The sequence below is a fragment of the Sinohyriopsis cumingii genome, chromosome 5 (genome assembly GCF_028554795.1).
Source record: "Sinohyriopsis cumingii isolate HCF-2022 chromosome 5, ASM2855479v2, whole genome shotgun sequence".
NCBI lineage: Eukaryota > Metazoa > Mollusca > Bivalvia > Unionida > Unionidae > Sinohyriopsis > Sinohyriopsis cumingii.
In genome coordinates, this window is record NC_142965.1 from 9,665,256 (window position 1) to 9,688,424 (window position 23,169).

Sequence of the window (23,169 nt, forward strand, 5' to 3'; positions counted from 1 at the left end):
ATATATATATATATATATATATAGTTCAGTGCATTGAGCTATCTTGAGGGTTTTAAAAACTAATAAAAAATATTAAAAACTGTAGTGAAGCTAATTAACTGAATATATCGATGTACAGATATATAATATTTTCCAACGTCGTGTATACCCCCAGAGGTAAAACCGTTCAGCTCTGTTGATTTTAAGATATTGCCCCATCTGTACTTCATAACAGCAATGTTGGCCTTGTGGACATGTAGACATTTACCTGTCTACTCGCTAACTCATTTCCACGCTTGACAAAGCTTACGTTGTGAATATTAGGATTTCGTGATATACTATTATTGTACAGTTCGGAACTCGCTTTACAAGAAGCCCTTAATCTTTGTATCGAATTTCTAGTATTCATCAAAGGGAGAGCATGAATTATATTCATCTCACATGGCTTCAGTAGCATAAAGTGTCAGGTAGGTTATTATAAGAGTGACTACCGTGCAGAAATAAAAATAATAATTGTGTTGACAGCTTCTAAACACGCTGACGAGCCTACATGTATATAACTGTTTCAAATTCTGATGAGTGCGTCATATTACTTGGCATGGACTTTTCATGAGTTTTGCGTGTTTTATTTTACTCAGGACAGATTATTGCGATATAATCCCATGATTGTTGTTATATGTTGATATATAGACATGTGCGATAAGTACTGTATACCATATACTTAGCTCCAGTGCGATCGTACCCGTAGAAATTAGATGAAGTGACAGAATGGTATCCTACGACGTGCATGGAAGGAACTATGACAGGCACGTGTTTAAGCTGATTCTAGTGCTGGCAACAATTTTCCTGACCGTCTATATTCTTGGAATAAGTATTCCATATTGGTTCGTTTTACAAGAGAACGTGGCAAATTTTAGCAAATGCATTAGCAGCCACAATTACAGTGACTACAACTCGATTCGAAACGGTAACAATGACAATGAGATGGACGATAACGATGTGATGCTGACAGTGAAGTCAAGCCTGTGGTACCTACTTATCCACGTTCGTAGCAACGGTGGCGATGCTTCGGCCTTTGTGGTGTTCATAGGCATTCATTCCTCGCCATATACAAAGCAAGAGGGGGTGATATTAGTCAATGGTAATCTCTCTCTCTCTCTCTCTCTCTCTCTTCTTCTTCTTCTTCTTCTTCTTATTCTCTCTCTCTCTCACGTTAAGATACTAACTAATTTTGGTATGTAGTTTTATTTTCAAAACATAATTGTGTTGTGAAGTTTTATTTTCTATGTTTAAACATATTCTAATTTATATATTTTACTGCTGGTATTATTTTATTTATTAATTTGCTGTTGGAGGTTATTCACTGGGCTTCATAAGTAATGAATTCCCTGCTTTCGTGATTTTATTTTTCCGTTGCATTTGTTTAATTTATCTTAAAATCATCAGAAAATAGAGGAATTAAAGAATATCAATCAACCAATCTCTCTCTCTCTCTCTCTCTCTCTCTCTCTCTCTCTCTCGTATAGGAAAACAATCTACATGGTATTCCAATAAATTATTTTATTTTTATCTTGTATACGTGAAATAAAGACTTAAGATTCCAAAGATTCACCCAATAGATAATCGTCTAATCAAAGAATGCGATTCCACTAGAAGTTTAGTTCAGGCATTGTCTGGCTCTTTATTTGTCTGCTCATCCGTCAATCTGTCTTCACTTTAGTTTCTCATAATACAGTTTTGACACTGAACAATATTGGTTAATCCTAATTCGTTCTTCGATTTATTCAGCTCCAAGTTCCATTTAAACAAATTAAAAAACGAAAAACAAATTAAACATTTAAGCGTTTGGAATAAATATATTTTACGTTCTGACCTTTAAATTAGGCTGACACAAAGATTTCTCACCTATATAGATTATCACCTGCATAAAAGGTATATTCAAATATCGATGATTTATCTTTCTGTTACCCTCATTGAAAGCCACACATTTGCATTGAATTGAATTGATAAAAAAGTTCGACAATTGGCATAACTCGACTGTTCCGGTAGACTGGTTAGCTTTTAAAATGCTGGTCACATAGCAATTTTCAGTTATAATAAAAGCTTTCACAAAGCGAAACCAAATACAGGCACCAGGCCAAGGAAATAAAATACGTGATGTGTATCGCAATATCTTAAGTCTAGAACTAAATAAAATAAGGAGCCATGGCAGTAGAAGAAAGATTAAAAACACAAGCCTTATTAAAATATAAATATATTTGGTCACAAATACAGGATCGTAAAAATGTGCAGAGTTCAAACGAAATTGATTAAGCTAGTCGAACAATTATTGCCTTTTACATTCCAAGGAAAGGAAGGCTAGGGCAATATTAGACGAGATTAATAAATTTCATTTAGAATGAACACTAATGTTAAATTCTATTTTTCAGATAACAAAATCTATTGGCTATTATTGGCAAATAAAACATAATGTAGTCAAATGAATCCGAAATAATGTTGTACATACGTCACCATTTGATTATGGGAAGTCGGATTATGGGAAGTTGGTTTTTGGGAAGATGTTTCTCAACTCGAGTAATTACCCAATTTCAAGGAGCAGACGACATAATCATTGACTTTGCAAGACCTTTAGTCTCGTGAATTGCACCATACTTTCTTAACTTATGGAATTATCTGAATATTTCTAGTAATAATTGTTTATTAATTCGAGAAAGGACTCCTTGTTTTGCATTATATGTTTGGGTCGTGTTTTGTATTGCATGCCGTGAAGTATTAATATTCGGCTCCAAGAGTCTGAGTAAAAATTCATACAAATATGAAACAACTTGCGACTATGAAATTAGGGTTCCATAATGTGTAGGCATTATTTGATCAGATAAAATTAATGTATAATTTGCGCGTTTAAGAATCGTCAGTTGACAACGACAGTTGTCTTGAGGCCCTTGGAAACAGGGGAAACTTGGACTATCAAGCAAGCGTTTGATTAGCTCGGTATGAGACCCTTTGTCTGTAATAATTCACTGGGAACTCATGGTCACTTAGCATATATGCCAAATATAACGCTATGTGTAACTTATATATATATATATATATATATATATATATATATATATATATATATATATATATATATATATATATATATATATATATATATGTATATATTGCATCTTCCGACAGCCTCGGATGCGAGATGTCACGGGTTCGACACACCGGCCGAGTCTTAACAGAGACTTATAATGGTACGACCTCACTAGGCGTTCAGCATTAAGAGGTTAGCTCTAGTAGGACTGGTCGGAATGGTGTCGTGTTAATGTGACTGGGTGGTACATGATGCTGCATATCTGCGGCATGATGACCCAGTGCTAGACATCGCTATAAACAGCCACACTGCAGCCACATATGACTGAAAAAGTGTTAAAGCTACGTTAAAAATCCAAATCACACACACAGACACACTGCATATTCCATATCCCTTCCCTACCACCCAGCATTCATCCCTACCCACAGTGACCCAGGGATAATATTGCAATATCCATCATACACATGGCACCTCTTCCTTCTATGAATGCTAATAATAAGTTTTGTCCGAAAATACTTGAAAATGTCCTTGTTATTGAATTCTTTATACTTCTTATCTTAAACTTTCTCATACCGACCATACGGAAGGGAACCAAGGGAGACAATCCTACTGCAGATGGTTACAATAAAGGGCAACATAACAAAATTTTTTGTAATTCTACCCAACGGTTTGGAAACTTTTAACGAACAGAAGGACGGTCTTATAGACGAGTGCATCAAAATTAAACACCATTTAAAGTGTGGTGAAAATTAAATATCTTTTTGGACATTTAATGCATAGTATTGTTTTAAATTAGAGAATAAATGTTTTATCATGTTTGACCTTCTGATCGTGTTGTTACCATTTTAATATACATGTTATGATTTAATATTTTTAGGAATTTTTATACAATGCAATTTTTTAAAATTAAAACTGAAACCTTTATTATTTTCAATAAAATTAGATTTGTAAACTGAAACTTTTATTATTCTCAATAAAATTAGATTTGTAGTACTTGAATACTACAGTGTTTCACATTGTGGAATAAACATTAGTGATCCCTCCTATAATAATTTAATCATGCTGTCAATCTGAGTTACATTGCATTTACTGTGAGAGAAAAAAAATCATCCATGGCTGATGTACACGCATGCAAAATGGTATGCTAATATTTTCTCATATGGTGTGTATTGTAACATGTGTGTAATAAAGAATTTGTCTCGTCTTGTCCTGTATGTCACGCTGTGTAAGAAACTTTTAAGTCAAGAAAGCTGCATGTATCATCAGCTGCATTCACATCATACGTTACTGAAACCATATAATAATGTTAGGAGGTCGTGGATTCTGAAGTCAGGTGGCGTGATATTTATCTAACAGACAAAATTGCTGTGGAAATGAAAGGCATATTTAACAGACTATGCCCTTTATGGAAGAGAGATGCACATTTCAAGCCTTCCAAAATTGGATTTAAAAAAAAAAAATACACAGCGCAAAGAGCTCGTTTAAGTTATTACACTACTGTGGCTTCAAAATTCTGACTTTCTTTTGCAGTTCGAACCTAGTACTTCTCCTTAACCCCGGGTGATGTAAACAAACACCTTCACCCCCCGGCGGTACATCTCCACAAAAGGAGGCTAGAATGTCATATTCTGTCTTTCTCTTTCGCTCTGATAGAGCCCATCAATAAATGGGAATGAAAAAGGGAAACAACCTAGTAATTGGTAGAGAAACTAGACCATAACACCCAGTATCAAAGAATATAACTCCAAAATCCAAACATAACAAGTCAAATCACAACATGACCGCTCTGGTGGCCTAAGTGGTTTAAGCGTCTGATTCGCATGCGGGAGATAGCGGGTTCAAACCCCGGTCGAGTCATATCAAAGACTGATACAATGGTACTAGCAGCTGCCTCGTTTGGCGCTCAGCATAAAGAGGTTGGTTTTAGGATTGGTCGGTCTGGTGTCAGGATAACGTGACGGTGGGACATGATGTTATATGTCCGCGACATGATGCCCCAATGCTAGACATCACTATAAACTGCCACACGGTAGATATCATAGCAATTGTTAAAGCTACATTCAAAATCCAAAATCAAACACCCAACCCACCAAAACACAACATAAAATATATATATATAGTGTAAAATTATTGATAGAGATAATGTGCTAGATTTTAATATAATTAAATGCGTTTTGTTCTGATTACTTTTAACTTCCCAAACATTCCCTCAATCCATGTAAAGGGGCATCTAGATTTGGTTATGTCCATTCGTTTGAACGCTTCCTTCCATTCATTTCGGGTTCTTGTCAGTACTATTACAGAAAGGCTACTAGATAAAGTCCAATAAAAGTTAATAAGTTTATTCTGTTCCTTTTAAGCTGAACGGTTTAGTTTTGTGCTGTTTGTGCCATATTTAAAGGACAGGGTTGGGTTGTTGTGTTCATTCTTTGTGTTCAAAGTCTTTTCTTTGGACGTAAATCTTTGAGCGATTTAGTTCTAATATCAATAATAATAATAATAATAATAATAATGAGGACTTTTTATTGCGCCTAATCTTCAGAAGCTCTAAGAGCTTTACAACATTAGACAACACCTGTAACATAAAAACATATATAATGATATTATTACAAAAAAAACACCATGAAATTAGAAAACATAAAAACATGCTGTAAATATTTAAGGTAGGGAACATTATTAGGTCTTGAAGCTTTTTCTTGCAGTCGAAATAAGTGGGTTTAAAGAGCACTTTTGAATGGGATCATTATGTCTTTGTGTCTAAGTTCATTCCACGTTGCTGGGCCCTGGTATGCAAAAGAACGCTGTCCACATGACTTTTTCATAGTGGGAATAATGAGTATACGATTGTCAAAAGAGGAGCGTAATTATCTTGCTGGTGTGTACACATGGGTGAGGTCGGATTGGTATGTTGCATTGGAGTCCATCAGTGAAACGTAGCACAGAGAACACATTTTGTATTTGATTCTGGATCGAATGGATAGCCAGTGTAGGGTACAGATCAGCGGGGATGTGTGCTCTGATCGTGGTACTCTAAGTATGATTTGAGTAGCTGTGTTTTGAACTTTTTGAAGTTTCTGGAGTAGATATTGAGATGAACCAGACAGAACTGGGTTACAATAGTCCAGTCTTGAAAGTACTAATGAACATACAAGTGTTTTAGTGGCATCAACTGAAAGATATTTGCGAATGGAGCTGATGCGTCTCAGCTCGAGATATGAAGTCTTGCATACGTTCATGACATGTTGGTGCAACGCGAGAGTACTGTCCAGAGTGATACCTAGGTTTCGTACTGACTGTGTGAATTTAATGTTATGTTAGTGATAATTATTGTCTGATGTAAAGGATGTGACTGAGAAAGTCTGCGTTGTGATCAGAAGGGTTTAAGTTTTATCATCATTCATCTGTAGCTTGTTATATGTCATGCATGGTTTCGCATGGCAAACCCTCTTCTAGTAGGCAAATAAAATGAAGCAAATATGCTTATAGAAATAGTAACAGAACTTAATTGGATTTTTCCCCCTCCATTTAAATGGGAATGTGTATTTTTAAGCAAGGTTTTATGACGTTTGGATTTGCACTACTTGAAAGCATGATTATGTAGAAACTGCTTCACCTAAGTACATGCGGTTGGTTACATGTTTCTTTGCAATATATCCATAAAATGTTTTATTTGATTTTGCCATTTAAATACTTTTTGTGAGGTTTATTACCTTTCTGCTGCTGGGCAATATATATATATATATATATATATATATATATATATATATATATATATATATATATATATATATATATATATATATATATATATATATATATATATATATTATTAGTTATGAACTAGTTTTATGTGGGTGTTTTTAATCATGTTTTGGGTTGTTTTAGGGATTGTCGGAGGTTTCATTCTGGAACTATGAATGTTTCATCTAATATTTTTTACTGTTTGTGAGAACACACTATATCTGTTTGGTAATACAAAAAGTATACGATGTCGAATAAAGTTGTACATACTGTTTGTGAGAACACACTATATCTGTTTGGTAATACAAAAGTGTACGATGTCGAATAAAGTTGTACATACTGTTTGTGAGAACACTCTATATCTGTTTGGTAATACAAAAAGTATATGATGTCGAATAAAGTTGTACATACTGTTTGTGAGAACACACTATATCTGTTTGGTAATACAAAAGTATACGATGTCGAATAAATATGTACATACTGTTTGTGAGAACACTCTATATCTGTATGGTAATACAAAAGTATACGATGTCGAATCAAGTTGTACATACTGTTTGTGAGAACACTCTATATCTGTATGGTAATACAAAAGTATACGATGTCGAATCAAGTTGTACATACTGTTTAAGAAGAAGACTCTTCCATACAATGGGTATTTAAGATCATCTTTCGCTAAACGTTAATTTGGCTCACAGAAGTTGTTACTGGTGTATGACTGTACACCTATGAACTTACTTAGAGTATTTGTTCATCTTATGCTTGTGGGTTAACGTCATTTAACCCGGGAAAATATCGGAAAAGAACTACCGACCCACGGCATGCTATTAGCAAACTTTCTTGCCTACTCGTCTTGGCCGAGTCTGAGACTCGAACCTACCCTGACATATGTGAGATAAGCGAGCAATCTGAGAAGGCTAGCGCCTTAGAACACTAAGCCACCAGGGGCCTAGACTTAAGCAGACTAATTAATTTGAAACGTTTAAATATGCTATCTAATTAAAGTTAAACAGGTTTATGCATACTATCTAACAAAATTTAAACAGGTATACATAGAGTATCTAATTAAATTTCGGTGATAATAAAATATTTATCTTTTAACATTTATGGGCCGCTATGAACAATAATATCTTGAACAAGTTCAACGCGTAATTTTCTGAGCAATGCTCACTCCCAAGGTCGTATATATATATATATATATATATATATATATATATATATATATATATATATATATATATATATATATATATATATATATATATATATATATATATATATATATATAATGTATGTGTGTGTGTAATTATAGATAGATAGATAGATAGTGTGTATGTGTTGACAGTCACGAGCGCTTTAGGCTAGTTAAAATCTAGTTTTGTTCTGTTTGTTGTCAGTTTATTGCAGTTATCTTGATCTTTCACCAGCACGCACAATCCAATGTTGTTTCCAGTGCACTCGAAAGAACTTTTGTTCGCCATATATTCATTTATATAAAAATACATGTATCAAGTATGGTAGATAAACAATATTGAGGTTAGGACGATACATTTTCCAAAGGATTGAATTTTCTTGATTGACGGTCGATGTTTGATCTCAAATTTCATACCAAAAAAAAAATGATTGCACGATTTCAGGTGCTCTTGCTAATTTACTTCCGTGGCGGGGGGGGGGGGAATGTAATGGTGAGCTAGTAAGTTTTACGGATGTAGGCCAAAACATGTTTTTTAGAGGTGAAATCCGGAAAGGGGGGGGGGGGCTCGTCCATACAGGCTTTTGCAGAATGGGCGAAGTAAATTAAATGATAATAAATACAGATGTTGCCTCAGAAACTCTAATGCATAGACTCATGTGATAATATCTCCTTTAAAATTCTCTGTTTATAACTGCTTGTTTATTTTTGTAGCAGTTGTTGTCTATTATCTGAACATCGACTAATAATGCACAGATAATAGCAGGCACAAGATGTCGAAAGAGAATGTTTATATCCACTAGATCAGTGGTTCTCGAAGTTTTTTATTATTTCGCAAGCGACTTTAGCATTGCTAACAGTCTCGGCGGATAACTTAATGATTGGTGAGGGTCTCGGCGGACCACGAATAGTCTCATATTTCTAATGCGATGTATGAGCCTGTTTTTGAACAAAGTTCAGGTTCTCGATTTTTCCGCAACCTTTCCGCGGACCACCTAAATGAAGTTCGCTGACCTCGAGTGAACCGTGTATCACAGTTTGAGAACCTCTGCAGTGATACAAATTACTGTTACAATCTTGTATGTCGAGTATTGCAGGCGCGTGTATTTATGCCAAAGACTTCAATATTTATAGGTGTCTTTTTTATTTATGCACGTTCCAAGCTCTGACAGGCATGTACTCTTTTTCAAATATCACGCAAAGTGCCTTTTGCCAGCAGTAAGTGTGACCCTTTCTGTACAGAAGACCGCCTTTCAACGTCACCATCTGACAAACCTCACTGTTTTGTATCATACCCGCCAATGATACATATGGAAGTAATCGTAAGCATGTGTCCCCAGTGGGGATCAAACCCAGGTCTTCTGACATTGTTTCAGCAACTAGATCAGCAATTTATGAAATCACCGCATTGCACCACAAACATATGCTAATGAAATGACGTCAGCCAAACATTTTTTATGACGTCTGTTTCAGATTTAGAAGTTGATATGATCAGAAATGTTATCCACTTCATATTGATTTTAGTGAATTGAATAGCTAATGTCAGTAATCTGATACTGATCATATCAACTCATCTTGTTTACTGTATAAAATAACATTGAACACCCATAGCATTTGCAGTACTGTAACGTGATGGGTTCAGTAATAAATCCATAAAACAGATCTCCTATTTATACGTTTATTTACAATTAACACTATGTACACTCCTGTACCCTTGTTTTCCATTACACAAGAAAATCTCTGAATTACAATCTATATCTTAAAACTGACGGAGAAAATCAATTAACTGAAAGCTAAATAGCCCTCCTTCCTCGCAAGTCCTTGAGTCAAATAAAACCACTTTCCCGGTCCATAATTCAGCCTAGTTAAAATCTGATGCTTGACACACGAAATCAGCAGATAAGGATCTTCGTGAGGGTCACTGCCCTTAGCAAGATGATCCAGTTATAGTGTATAGCCCTAATTGTTCAATCCATTGCTATAGTGAAGACACAACTGCCCCATCATTAAATCATCACACTCCATGAGTATCAAATTTCATCAAAATACTATTGAACTCTCGTAACTGTACTAACCGTAACTGTACTATAATTTTAACTGCAAACATAATTATCTCCCTTACTTGTGATAATATCATCCGTAAAGTCAATTACTACGCTAGCCGCAAATGTAATAAAAGTTACCGTAAATATAATAATCAGTCAGGTACTGAACATTACACAACAGTGTTATAAAATGATCCAGTACTTATTACTTTGCGACATTTATTTATATAGAAAGTTTATATTTGAAGTTTTCTTACCCATGTTCTGCCATATTTTGATAATTATTGTCAACATCAATTTTTAATTCAAACATGTTTTCAATTCCATCACATTTTTCGACTGCATTATTTTCAACTTCTTCCTTGACACAAGTAAATTTACAGATGGAACAATGACACTCAAATGTATGCCCATTGCATATAAAAATGTGTTCATAAGCATCTCTGACAAAGTTCCTATCAACTTTTTTTTATTGGCGAAAACACCATTACGTGAACTCTTTTCAAAACTAGTGAAATATTTTAAGAATAGCTATAGAAAGTGTGGACAAATTACAGAAAGATAGAACACTAACGCTACGTTGGAAATTAACGATTGTTCTCTTATTAAATCATTTATGGTTAGGTGTTTGTATATAGCGGGAAGAAGAGCAAGACCGAGGAGACGGATAATGGAATTAAAGAATGAAACTACAAGTTGAGGACTTCAGAATTAAGGATACAATAAAAGCACACTCCATGATTTTGTGCTACAGGCCACTCTGAGTTGAGTGACTTTCAGTGAAGATTGCATATATATATAACACAGAATTCAACAGGTATACAAAAGTATAGTCAATTTATTACTATATTGGCTGTAATAGGCCAAATGGGTATCTTTATCGAGCGAATCCATCAGTCGCGTGAATTCTGCTTTTAGTCATTTGTTTCCCCTTATTTCCAATGACTTCCCGACAACAACCGTTGTCTAATGGAAGTTATGATAACGCACCAAGATTATATTAATTTTCCTCTAATCTCTGAATGACCACAAAATATCCCAACTTCACATTTGCATCCCAACTTTCTCCTTATTAGATTTTTGCAACGTAGCGTCATTACTTAAATACAATAAAATACAATAGATACGGGGGGGAGAGGGTACCTTCCTACTCTATCCCTGGGTCGGTCGAACCACGATTTCGAGCCTCATGTCACAGGAGACTTTACACCAAATTTACCACCATACCAGTAATGAAATGTCTCTCCAGATAAAGTTACAATCCCTTCTCAATTATTCCACTGTACAAAATATCAGTCCCTATCACAATTATTTCACATGGAGATACAAAATCAAAGAACACAATAAGATTTTAATAGAATCTGCTTGGTTTCATGCCCACGCTTTTCCGCCTCCTCTGACCTGAACTCAACCACGAAGCTAAATCATGCATGAAATCTCATCAACACTGCACTCTGTGATCTTTGCCCCTAAATACTGGCTAATTAATCGGGCTGAGGAATATTTCCCTAACACAAACTTCCCATAATCAAACAACCAATCACTAAAGACTAATAAATCTAAAATTAAAAGAAGACAGAAAAACAAATGGCAAATACCCTAGGTTTGTTACAGGCATAGCTTCACACCCATGCGCAGACGCTGCTGGTGAAATGAACGAAACACTATAGTCGAATGATCGAAAGAACAGAGGGCGCCCCTGGATTGTAACGGGGGATTACAGCCAAGAGCGAAGATATTTCAAATTAGCGCATGACGTATGAGAACAGGTGTTAATTAACGCTATAATGCTTCTCAATGAAGCGGCACATTTGTTATCACGAAGGAGGCTGCTACCGACCATTGCGACGTCCCCATTGCCACCATCAGATCGCCCCTGCCGACGACTATAAAATCCCCCACGTCACTATCAGGATCGCCACTCCAATGGACTCACACTTTTCTGTATGTCTATAAACAGGTGTACACATTAAATTATCATGTGCTGAGATATCTGGTTACAAGACAAATTAAAACAAATGTTTATATTGGTAGAACCGTGTAACCTAACTGTCTCATCGTTTTACGAATGAGATGTGTTTTGTAATTTTGACGGCTAGAGCGTTCCGCAGAATGTTTAGTTGATCATTTTAAAGTGTTTAACTTTTTTGTTACAATTTTTGAAATATACAGATCTTCTACATTTGTGGCTGCATTCAATTCAAATGTTGCAATAGTATTAAAGCATTTATGAAGTTTAAATGCAGGTTTTCTTGTAGTTCCTGTCTTGCCTGTCTATTCTCCATAAGCAGGAATATGTTTTATCGTTGTAATAGCAATGGTAAAGCTTGGTAATGAAACGTTTGAAAGTTTCATATCTTGTACATAAATTGAAACGATAATATGAATGAATGCTAATAAATCTGAAATGGACAATACTTATTAAAACAAGTACTATAGACTGCTTGTTTCATTCATGTAAATACCATTTACTTCGTTTGGCGTTTGCTTGTTTCATTGATATGTTGTTTGATTCTAAAGATATTTGTCTGTTTTTTTTTTCCCTCGTTTTTTTTATATGGGTATTGATCTTGTGTTTAATTTCGTTTGAAGTTTGATTGTTTCATGAATATTTTCTTTATTTTAGTTGAAACTTGTCTGTTTCGTTTGTGCATCCATTGTTTTATTTGAATATTGATCTTATTGTCCGAGCTTTAATATTTATATTTTACAAGCATCTTTGTTTCATTGTAGCTTTTCTTGGTTTATTTTAAAGGGTAGGGGCAGATAAAATGGGTCCCAAAATCCAATTATTTTTTTTTGGGGGGGGGGAAGATGGTGTTTTCTGATTTTTTTCTCGGGTGGAAGGTGGGCAGAATTTGAAGTTACGCCGATGACAGCAGAGGATTACTTAACCTGAATATCTTTTTATCGGTTTCCAGCCAGTGGAAAACTTGAGAGCCGTCGGCAGTCTTTATTTAATATCAGGTTATATCTTGCAGTGTGATTCAAAAGGAACTGGGTGAAATAACGCGGAGGGATATATAGATCACCAGTCACATGACTCGCACCTAAAAATAAAGTGAAAAATAATACGTTTAGCCACGCCATTTATTACAACAATCCACAACCGTTTTTCTCCTCTAGATATTTTTTTCCGGAATATAGTGTCTCGCTTCCTCTTTATGCCACGTTTTCTTCTACAGAAAAATGTTTTTTTTTTTTTTTTTTTTTTTTCTGTGCCATATCGCAGTTTACAGCTTTTGAAAGTCCATTTGTAATGCGCCCTGATTATACTGAGTTTTAGTTGTCAGTTATGTTAACATTGTTCCCGTTACCGTTTTCTACGCATGACACATGTCATACGTCACGTTTTCTCGCAGACGTTTTAAAATATTCGGACCTCCAATTGAAATGTGTATTATAAAAGAAAGCCATTTCACATACCACTGCCTGTGTTTCCATTCCAGATAAACAGATTGTCACCAGTGAACAACCAAATAGTCTTGTATGTTTGATGATGTTTATTCTTCTCGCATTTGGACTCGTTTTTGGATGGAGAGCGTCGATGAAGCCTTCAAGACGCATTTTCTACGGAATCTCTATCATCTGTATTGTTTTAGGTATGATTAGAAATTTATTAATGTGTCAGAACATATTTGCTTTAGAAACAGGAAGTGAATCATTTACATGCTAACTTCAGGAAATAAGGGCAAAACACATGCACGAATACACTACAAACACACATAGGTTTAGGGGGTTTTATTTGCCTCGTTTATCAAATTGATATACCTCCATCCATCCATGCATGGTTTAATTTTTTTTGTCGGGGGTATTTGTTTTTTTATTTGTTATATCGTGAAAATGAAACACCAAGTCTCGTGAAAACTCGTAAGGATTAAACATGTAGTTTTTTAAAAATACTTATATGAATTTAGTTCAGTTCCCACTAATCACTTTGTAATAAGGCCTTTGTATTTATTAAATATAAAGCTGAGTACCAATTTATTGAACCTTTCACTGTTAACCTGCATATGAATAATTTGTTGCATACACTGAATACTGGCATATACATAAATGCATCCCCTTATTTAATATTATCTAAATAAAATGAAACTAACGTTGTACACAAAGTATGATCATTCGACTTCATGTGTTCAAAGGGGCGCATGCTCCAGTCACTCTTTCATGAGGTGATTGTGACACTATCTTTTGCCAGTTTTTTTTTTGCTCCAACAAAGTCCGCTCTAAATAGGATGTTTACAGTGCAAGTTATAAAGCAGCTAGATTATATTTAACATTACCACAATAAAAAATCCGATGCAGAGGCGAAGGAGCGCCAAACAACCGGAACGTTTCATAGACCACGTTTGTTTACAGTTTAGATGGCTAAAACTATGCAGGATTTTAAAGGTGTCCCCCCCCCTCAATCTATCCCACAAACCCCATCCCTACTTGTTTAACACACACACACACACACACATACACGTTATTTTTGGATCCGTTACCAAGATGCGCATATGACAACACTATGGGAAGCCGGGGCTAGCTGATACTGGAGCAAGTTGATACAAGCGGTATTACTTCCTTAGTTATTTTCAGGAAAGCTCTATCTTGTATCTATTTTCAGATGCACGCGAGATATCTACGCTGCATTTCTGCAAGCCGTAAACCTCGTTGGTCTTCGAGTTATCGGATGTTTTTAATTTGCGAGTTGCGTTGAAAACTTTTTGAAGATTTCTTGCTAGCATTTTGCGAAAACACGGTAAGCACGACAAATATAATTTTAATACTATTTTATGCATAGATGTTTTCGCTTTTAAACAGAAAAGTGTCGTTCAGTTCCTGCTCTTCCATGTAAAGTAACAAAGAAATTTAGCATGGCCTACCTATCGGGGCTGATTGATACACATGTGCCGGGGCTAGTTGATACTGTGTCAACTAGCCCCATAGGCTTAAATGTGTACATTATTGCAGGGCCTACATGTGTACATTAAAGCATTTCATTAATTTATAGAAATAGGCCTATGTTTGATGTGCTTCAACGTGTTTGATGAATTTGATGTGATTTAATTTTCATATTCAGATTCAAATTCATACTCGAAATCCACCGTGTTCATATTCGTATTCTTAATCATTCATATTCATATCCATTTATTTGTGTTAATTTATTTTATCTTGAGTGTTGCATACATGTATGCCTAATGTGAACATGAATATGAATATGCATGGTACTTGACAGTTATTTACACTTTACTGTTTTAGATGGTACGAACGTATAAGCGGAAAACCACTCGAGGAGCTGGGCTAGATGTTTTGGAACGTGCTTCCGATGAAGTTTTGAACCAGAACCGACCTCTGCGGCCAGTCGCTGATGCATTTGGAATAGATAAGATGACGCTTTATCGATTCTGCAAGAAGAAAAAAGAACTGGCAGCTTCTGGAGAGGATGAAATAAAGTGCGGCTATGCTCGGCCAAGACAACTGTTGTCCGACGCTGAGGAAAAAGAGTTTGTAACATATCTGCTTGATGCATCTAAGATTTTTTTGGCTTGTCACCAAAAGAAACCAAAAAACTGGCTTATGAATTAGCAGTACACCTCGGCAAAGAGATTCCAAACAACTGGAAAGCTAATCTGTCAGCAGGTGATGATTGGTTTTCAGGGTTTATGAACCGCCACAGCAGTGTTCTGTCAGTGCGTAAACCGGAAGCCATCTCCATCGGTCGTATCACCAGTTTTAACCGTACAAGTGTAAATTTGTTTTATGACAATCTGGAGAACTGATACAGGCGTTTCCATTTTCAACCACAGGCCATATGGAATGCTGATGAGACAGGCCTCACAAAAGCATAAAATCCTGGCAAAATTTTAGCACCAAAAGGTGTTAAACAGGTGGGAGCTGTAACAAGTGCTGAAAGGGGGACTCTTGTAACTCTGTGTTGTGCAATAAATGCATTGGGCCATGCCATTCCTCCGATGTTCATATTCCCAAGGGTGAGGTACCAAGAGAGACTTGTTGATGGCGGTCCACCAGGGTGCATTGGAAGCTGTCACAAATCTGGTTGGATGACAAAAGAAAACTTTCTTTTCTTTCTTCAGCATTTCGTTAAACATACCAAACCATCCATTACCCAGCCAGTTCTTCTATTATTAGACAATCATGAATCTCACATCTCCGTTGAGAACATCCATTTTGCAAAGGACAATGGAGTGCACTTATTATCTTTCCCACCTCATTGTTCTCACCGGCTTCAGCCTCTTGACTGCACAGTTTATTTTCCACTGAAACGCTATTATAATGCACAGTGTGACACCTGGTGCAATGCCCATCCAGGACGGCCCATGCAAGCACTGGACATTCCATCTCTATGTGCTCCTGCATTCAAGTCAGCCATGACACCAACAAATATTCAGGCAGGATTTGAAGTTACAGGAATTTATCCCTTTAATCGAAACAGAATTTCAGACGACGCTCTTTTGCCATCGTCAGTTATGGATAGACCAGATCATAGCAAAGTATCAGAAGGATTGATGTTGCCGATTGAAGAATCATCATCACCTGCGTCGGCACCAACTTCTACCGCTCGACGGTCAGCTGCTGAATCTTCCACCGATGAAGGCCAAGAAGTGGTAGGCCAAGGTCAACCTGCACAATCTGAAGAAGAACCACATTCGTCAACGTCAGAAATGGTCTGTTCGGTTGAGGGAACATCAATACCATCAACGCTGCATGTATCAAATGACCACATGGAATCATTTGCTGAACCAGCTGCAGCAACCCCTACTGCGACTACTAGTAGGCTTAATGATCCAGAACCATCAGCGTCTACGAGTCCAGGTTCTTTGCATATGATTCGTCCACTGCCTAAAGCCGGGCCACGGAGTGAGAAACGGACAATTAGGAAAAGAGGTAGAACACGAATTCTTACTGACACTCCAGAAAAACAACTGATCGAGCAGGACACTGCAGCGAGAAGTTTGACTAAAAAGTCCAAGCAAAGCACAGGTCTGAGAAATAACGACAGTCAAGCAAAGAAAGATGGTGGCAAACAGAAGCGAGATAACAACCAGGACAAAAAGACAGCAAACAGGCGTAAAAAACAGCAGTAGAAACAAGAAAAACTCAGACTGTTATGAAACAGCAGTCTCGCAAGAGATGTCGTAGACCTTTGTTTCAGAGTGAGAGTGCTAGATCTGATTCTGAATCAGAAAATTTCTGCCTCATTTGCACTGAGCCATATGGCAACAGCAAGTCACGAGAGCGTTGGGTTCAGTGCATTGTTTGTGAGATGTGGGCACATGAAGCATGCACTGATGGAAGTTTGAGCTTTGTCTGCCAGAACTGTGACTCTAGTGATGACATGTGACTGTGCAGGCCTAACTGATCTGACAGTGACAAACATGTTTTTAAATTTCATTCACATTTTTCTGATTTTCATAACTTTTCAGTTTCTTGCACTGGTAAGGCACAGTGCTGAACATTTCTTGTAAGGCATGGTGACTATCAATCATGAATGTGTTTGATTTTCAGCTATCTCAGTTATGTAACAGGGTGCTCAATTGCAGTGGTTAATACGACTAATGATGTCTCAACTTGCTCCATGTACTGTATCAACTTACCCCAGCATGGGACATGTTGATACGAATCGGAGGGGGTTACTTTTCACCAAATTTCTTCTTTATTTGTTTACTGGAGAAAATATTGTTATAGATTATAATGCCCATATACATGACTGAAAAATGCAGTTGTCAGTTTAACTTGTAATATTCTTTGTTTCACATTTATTTTTATATAAGTGAAATTGGTATCAACTAGCCCCTGTCTCCCCTATTATAGATTTTAATGCAAACAACAGAAACGTTGTCTAATACAAGTGTTTCTTTGCAGTTTAGATGGTAAAAATTATGCCCTGACCGCTGTATACAGGTTCGCCGTGTAAACTTAATTTGTCCCGATTATTGTTATTATTATTATTATTATCATTATTATTATTATTATTTTCATCATCATCATCATCTTCTTTTTCTTCTTCTTCCTTTTCTTCTTCTTATTATTATTGGGGACCCCGAATGGCCGAGTGGTCGAAAGCGCTCTCCGTTACGGATCACTGCCATCTCACCTCTGTCTGCGTGGGTTCGAGTCTCAGATATCGGCCAATGCGGGTATGTGAGAAAGCTTGCCAGTAGCTTTTCGTGGGTCAGTGGTTCTTTCAGGGGTTTTCCAGGGTTCTTCCTCCACCATTAATACTGGCCATCATGTGTAAGCCTATCGTGTGCTGAAAAATGGCGTTAAACACCACCACAACATTATTATTGTTATTATTATTATTATTATTATTATCAAAATTGTTTGATGTGCACTGTAATGCAATATCGTAATTACTCACGATTATTGTATCCGGCTAACTTTAATCTATCGTATAAGTGAAATCATCGTAGACTTAAAAATATACACCGATCATTGCTTGTTCACGCTGTAAAAATATACACCGGCCATTGTTTGTTCACGCTATAAAAATAATATCTGGGTTAGTCAGTTGCTAAAATAGTCAAGTTCGAAAGATAGACTGCTTATGAGAGAAGCCTGTTATGAACTGAAAAATGAAACGAAGCCGTATGGCTGGCTATTCTTTGTAACCGATGTGAAACTTCACCTGCGTTTACATTCACGTTTTGAAATTTGAATGACACCTGGCCAAGTGAAAATCTATGCAACTCCAGTTTCTTCTCAAAGACAATTTTTTTTCATCAGATGTAACTTTGATTCAGAGGCAAATAGATGAAGATATCCAACTATACCTATCACACTGGCACAAATCCAGCAATACCTATCACACTGGCACAAATACAACTATACTTATCACACTGGCACAAATCAAACTATACCTATCACACTGGCACAAATCCAACAATACATATAACACTGGTACAAATCCAACTATACTTATCACACTGGTACAAATCCAACTATACCTATCACACTGGCATAAATCCAACAATACCTATCACACTGGCACAAATCCAACTATACCTATCACACTGGCACAAATCCAACAATACCTGTCACACTGGCATAAATCCAACTATACTTATCACACTGGCACAAATCCAACTATACATATCACACTGGCACAAATCCAACTATACATATCACACTGGCACAAATCCAACTATACTTATCACACTGGCACAAATCAAACTATACTTATTACACTGGCACATATCCAACAATACCTATCACACTGGCACAAATCCAACTATACCTATCACACTGGCACAAATCCAACTATACCTATCACACTGGCACAAATCCAACTATACCTATCACACTGGCACAAATCCAACAATACCTATCACACTGGCATAAATCCAACTATACTTATCACACTGGCACAAATCCAACTATACATTTCACACTGGCACAAATCCAACTATACATATCACACAGGCACAAATCCAACTATACATATCACACTGGCACAAATCCAACAATACCTATCACACTGGCATAAATCCAACTATACTTATCACACTGACACAAATCCAACTATAACTATCCCACTGGCACAAATCCAACAATACCTATCACACTGGCACAAATTCAACAATACTTATCACACTGGCACAAATCCAACTATACTTATCACACTGGCACAAATCAAACTACACCTATCACACTGGCACAAATCCAACTATACATACAACACTGGCATAAATCCAACTATACCTATCACACTGGCACAAATCCAACTATACCTATCACACTGGCACAAATCCAACTATACCTATCACACTTGCACAAATCCAACTATACCTATCACACTGGCACAAATCCAACTATACTTATCACACTGGCACAAATCCAACTATACCTATCACACTGGCACAAATCCAGCTATACCTATCAAATTGGCACAAATCCAACTATACCTATAACACTGGCACAAATCCAACTATATCTATCACACTGGCACAAATCTAACTATACTTACCACACTGGCACAAATCCAACTATACCTATCACACTGGCACAAATCCAACAATACCTATCACACTAGCATAAATCCAACTATACCTATCACACTGGCACAAATCCAACTATACCTATCACACTGGCACAAATCCAACAATACCTATCACACTAGCATAAATCCAACTATACCTATCACACTGCCACAAATCCAACTATACCTATCACACTGGCACAAATCCAACTATACATATCACACTGGCACAAATCCAACTATACTTATCACACTGGCACAAATCCAACTATACCTATCAAACTGACACAAATCCAACTATACCTATCACACTGGCACAAATCCAACTATACTTATCACACTGCCACAAATCCAACTATACCTATCACACTGGCACAAATTCAACTATACTTATCACACTGGCACAAATCCAACAATACCTATCACACTGGCACAAACCCAACTATACCTATCAGACTGGCACAAATCCAACTATACCTATCACACTGGCACAAATCCAACTATACCTATCACACTGGCACAAATCCAACTATACTTATCACACTGGCACAAATCCAACAATACCTATCACTCTGGTACAAATCCAACTATGCCTAGCACACTGCCACAAGTCCAACTATACCTATCACACTGGCACAAATCCAACTATACCTATCAAACTGACGCAAATCCAACTATACCTATCACACTGGCACAAATACAACTATACTTATCACACTGGCACAAATCCAACTATACCTATCACACTGGCACAAATTCAACTATACCTGTCGCACTGGCACAAATCCAACAATACCTATCACACTGGCACAAATCCAACTATACCTATCAGACTGGCACAGATCCAACTATACCTATCACACTGGCACAAATCCAACTATACCTATCACACTGGCACAAATCCAACTATACTTATCAAACTGGCACAAATCCAACAATACCTATCACACTGGTACAAATCAACTATGCCTATCACACTGGCACAAAACTATACCTATCACACTGGCACAAATCCAACTATACTTATCACACTGGCACAACAGGTGACTTCAGTTTCTGCTGCAGTACAACGAATTGTTTCGACATTCTACTCAGATAAATAAAACTTCATCACTTCGAATTTGACATATTTATACCTCTGAGTTACACTGCAGAAGTGACAGGAGTTAGTTACAAGTACAAACGAGTTCAGAAATGTTTGTACATCGATTCACATACTATTCCTTGATCTCAGCAATACTTTCCACATGGAGCTGAACGGAAGACATATATACGTTTACATATACACAACTGTTTCTTGTGCCATAATTTATTGATTCCGTGCGACAGTCTGAAGTACCAAAGGGAGTGAAATTGTTTAAGTGGTAATGGGATTCATGAAAGGATGAAATTTATATTGCTATTTTAATTTCCGTTTTAATCGAAGAAAACAAATGTCTTAACTAGTGATCTACACTAAAAGAAATCTTCAACTATGTGTCTTTATTTTATGTTTTCTTTATACACAGGCACAACGATATGGATAACTGTTGCCATGCCAAACGGAAAAAATAGCGTCATTTTAGTTGCTGTCGAACACTGTTCTTATAGCGGCCAAGTCTTGACTGCGCCATTTCTGCACCTTCTAATGGGATCCTTAGGGATACTAGCCCTCGTATTCGGGCTTTTACTTATTTATCTTTCGACTTTGACAAGTTTTTCTATCCCTGATTGGACTGAACATTATCCCCACATCGTTGGAAAGTCTCAAAAGAGTGCCGAGGGCACTGATGTAAGGACTGTTCACATAAATATTCCCGAGTATTTCTATAATAGTAATTAATTAATGCAGCTGAGAAATATTTTGTTTAATTATTAAATTGGAAATTATTAAATCAGTACTTTTGCTTCGTTTCTTTTATACTGCGTTATTTTTATATGCTGTAGTTTATGCAAGTATATGTATATATCACAACATTGTAAGATAATGTGCCGTACGACTCCGGAGTGATAGCTTACATAGATCAGAATGGGTCGATGTGCGTGCGAATTTGCTACGCACGAATGCCTATATATATATATATATATATATATATATATATATATATATATATATATATATATATATATATATATATATATATATATATATATATATATATATATATAAACACATTCACTAATACGGGGTAACCTCCTTCAACAAGCATTGCTGGAACAACCTGGACAAGGAAACAGTCTAACAGGTGGGCCTACCCGGGTATGCATCATTGTAAATATATACTGTAACGGTATGAATGTTGAAGATGCTTGTAATGCACATGTGTCAGCGTGACGTTTGGTGAATTTGATTTTACTCCGACAGATGGCATGGATACGGCAGACTAATGAGGACTTGATTGATTCTTAAGGAGGTCCGTACGATAAGTATGCCAGGTGAATTGGTCAGGATGAGATGAATTCGCTACGGTAAAAAACAAAATGCCAAGGATTAATATGTTGCAGAAACAGCGTTTGTACTTGCTGAATATTTATCCTAATTTGAAACTTTCCAAATATTGGTTTATTAAGGGAAACTCAAAATATGTGAAATTTCCAAACTCTGGATGGGCGTGTGTTAATTTAATCCTACCACCGGACCAGCCTGGGTCAGGTATCTTGGTGTGTCCTTTGGCAAGGCACTTTATCTAATGTTGTTGTTTTGGGTTTAGGGACATGTTTCAGCGATTTGCTGGACATGGCGGCCAGTAAAACTGGTGGAGGAAGAACCCTGCAAAAACCCGGTAAGAACCACTGACCCACTGGAAGCTACTGGCAATCTTTTTGCATTCCCACAATGGCCGTGCTTGAGACTCGAACCCACAACTCGAAAACAACGGTTGTCTACTGGAGATTCAAACAATACGCATCGACTATAAATAATTTTCCAATAATCAATGAATGTCCACAAATATCACAGCTACACATTTGCATCAACTTCACAAGAGAATGGCAATCTCAGAACTGCACGGCTGTCCTTGTTTGATTTCCGTAACGTTGCGCCTGTACTTCACTTCGAAGAAATATAAATACAACTCAACACCAAATACAGGGAACTATTTTCCCACTCTACCATCCCATCGTCAATCAAATCATGATTTTAAGCCACATTTCGCATAAAACTCTACAC

At 36.6% G+C, this 23,169-nt stretch overlaps 1 protein-coding gene across 1 annotated transcript; it reads left to right on the top strand.

The window, feature by feature from the left end:
- The first annotated feature begins 227 nt into the window (after window positions 1-227).
- LOC149798612 (uncharacterized) lies at window positions 228-21,910 on the top strand. Its single transcript, XM_089957439.1, has 3 exons — window positions 228-1,120; window positions 13,486-13,638; window positions 21,530-21,910. Exons 1-3 carry the CDS (start codon window positions 748-750, stop codon window positions 21,841-21,843), a joined length of 840 nt encoding a protein of 279 aa, XP_089813565.1. The 5' UTR covers window positions 228-747; the 3' UTR covers window positions 21,844-21,910.
- The last annotated feature ends 1,259 nt before the right edge of the window (window positions 21,911-23,169 follow it).

What these genes read in the sequence shown, in the direction of transcription:
- LOC149798612 (XM_089957439.1), top strand. Translation starts at nt 748, where the DNA reads ATGGTATCCTACGACGTGCATGGAAGGAACTATGACAGGCACGTGTTT. An exon ending in GGGGGTGATATTAGTCAATG is followed by an intron (nt 1,121 to 13,485) that starts GTAATCTCTCTC and finishes TTTCCATTCCAG; the next exon opens with ATAAACAGATTGTCACCAGT. An exon ending in TATCATCTGTATTGTTTTAG is followed by an intron (nt 13,639 to 21,529) that starts GTATGATTAGAA and finishes CTTTATACACAG; the next exon opens with GCACAACGATATGGATAACT.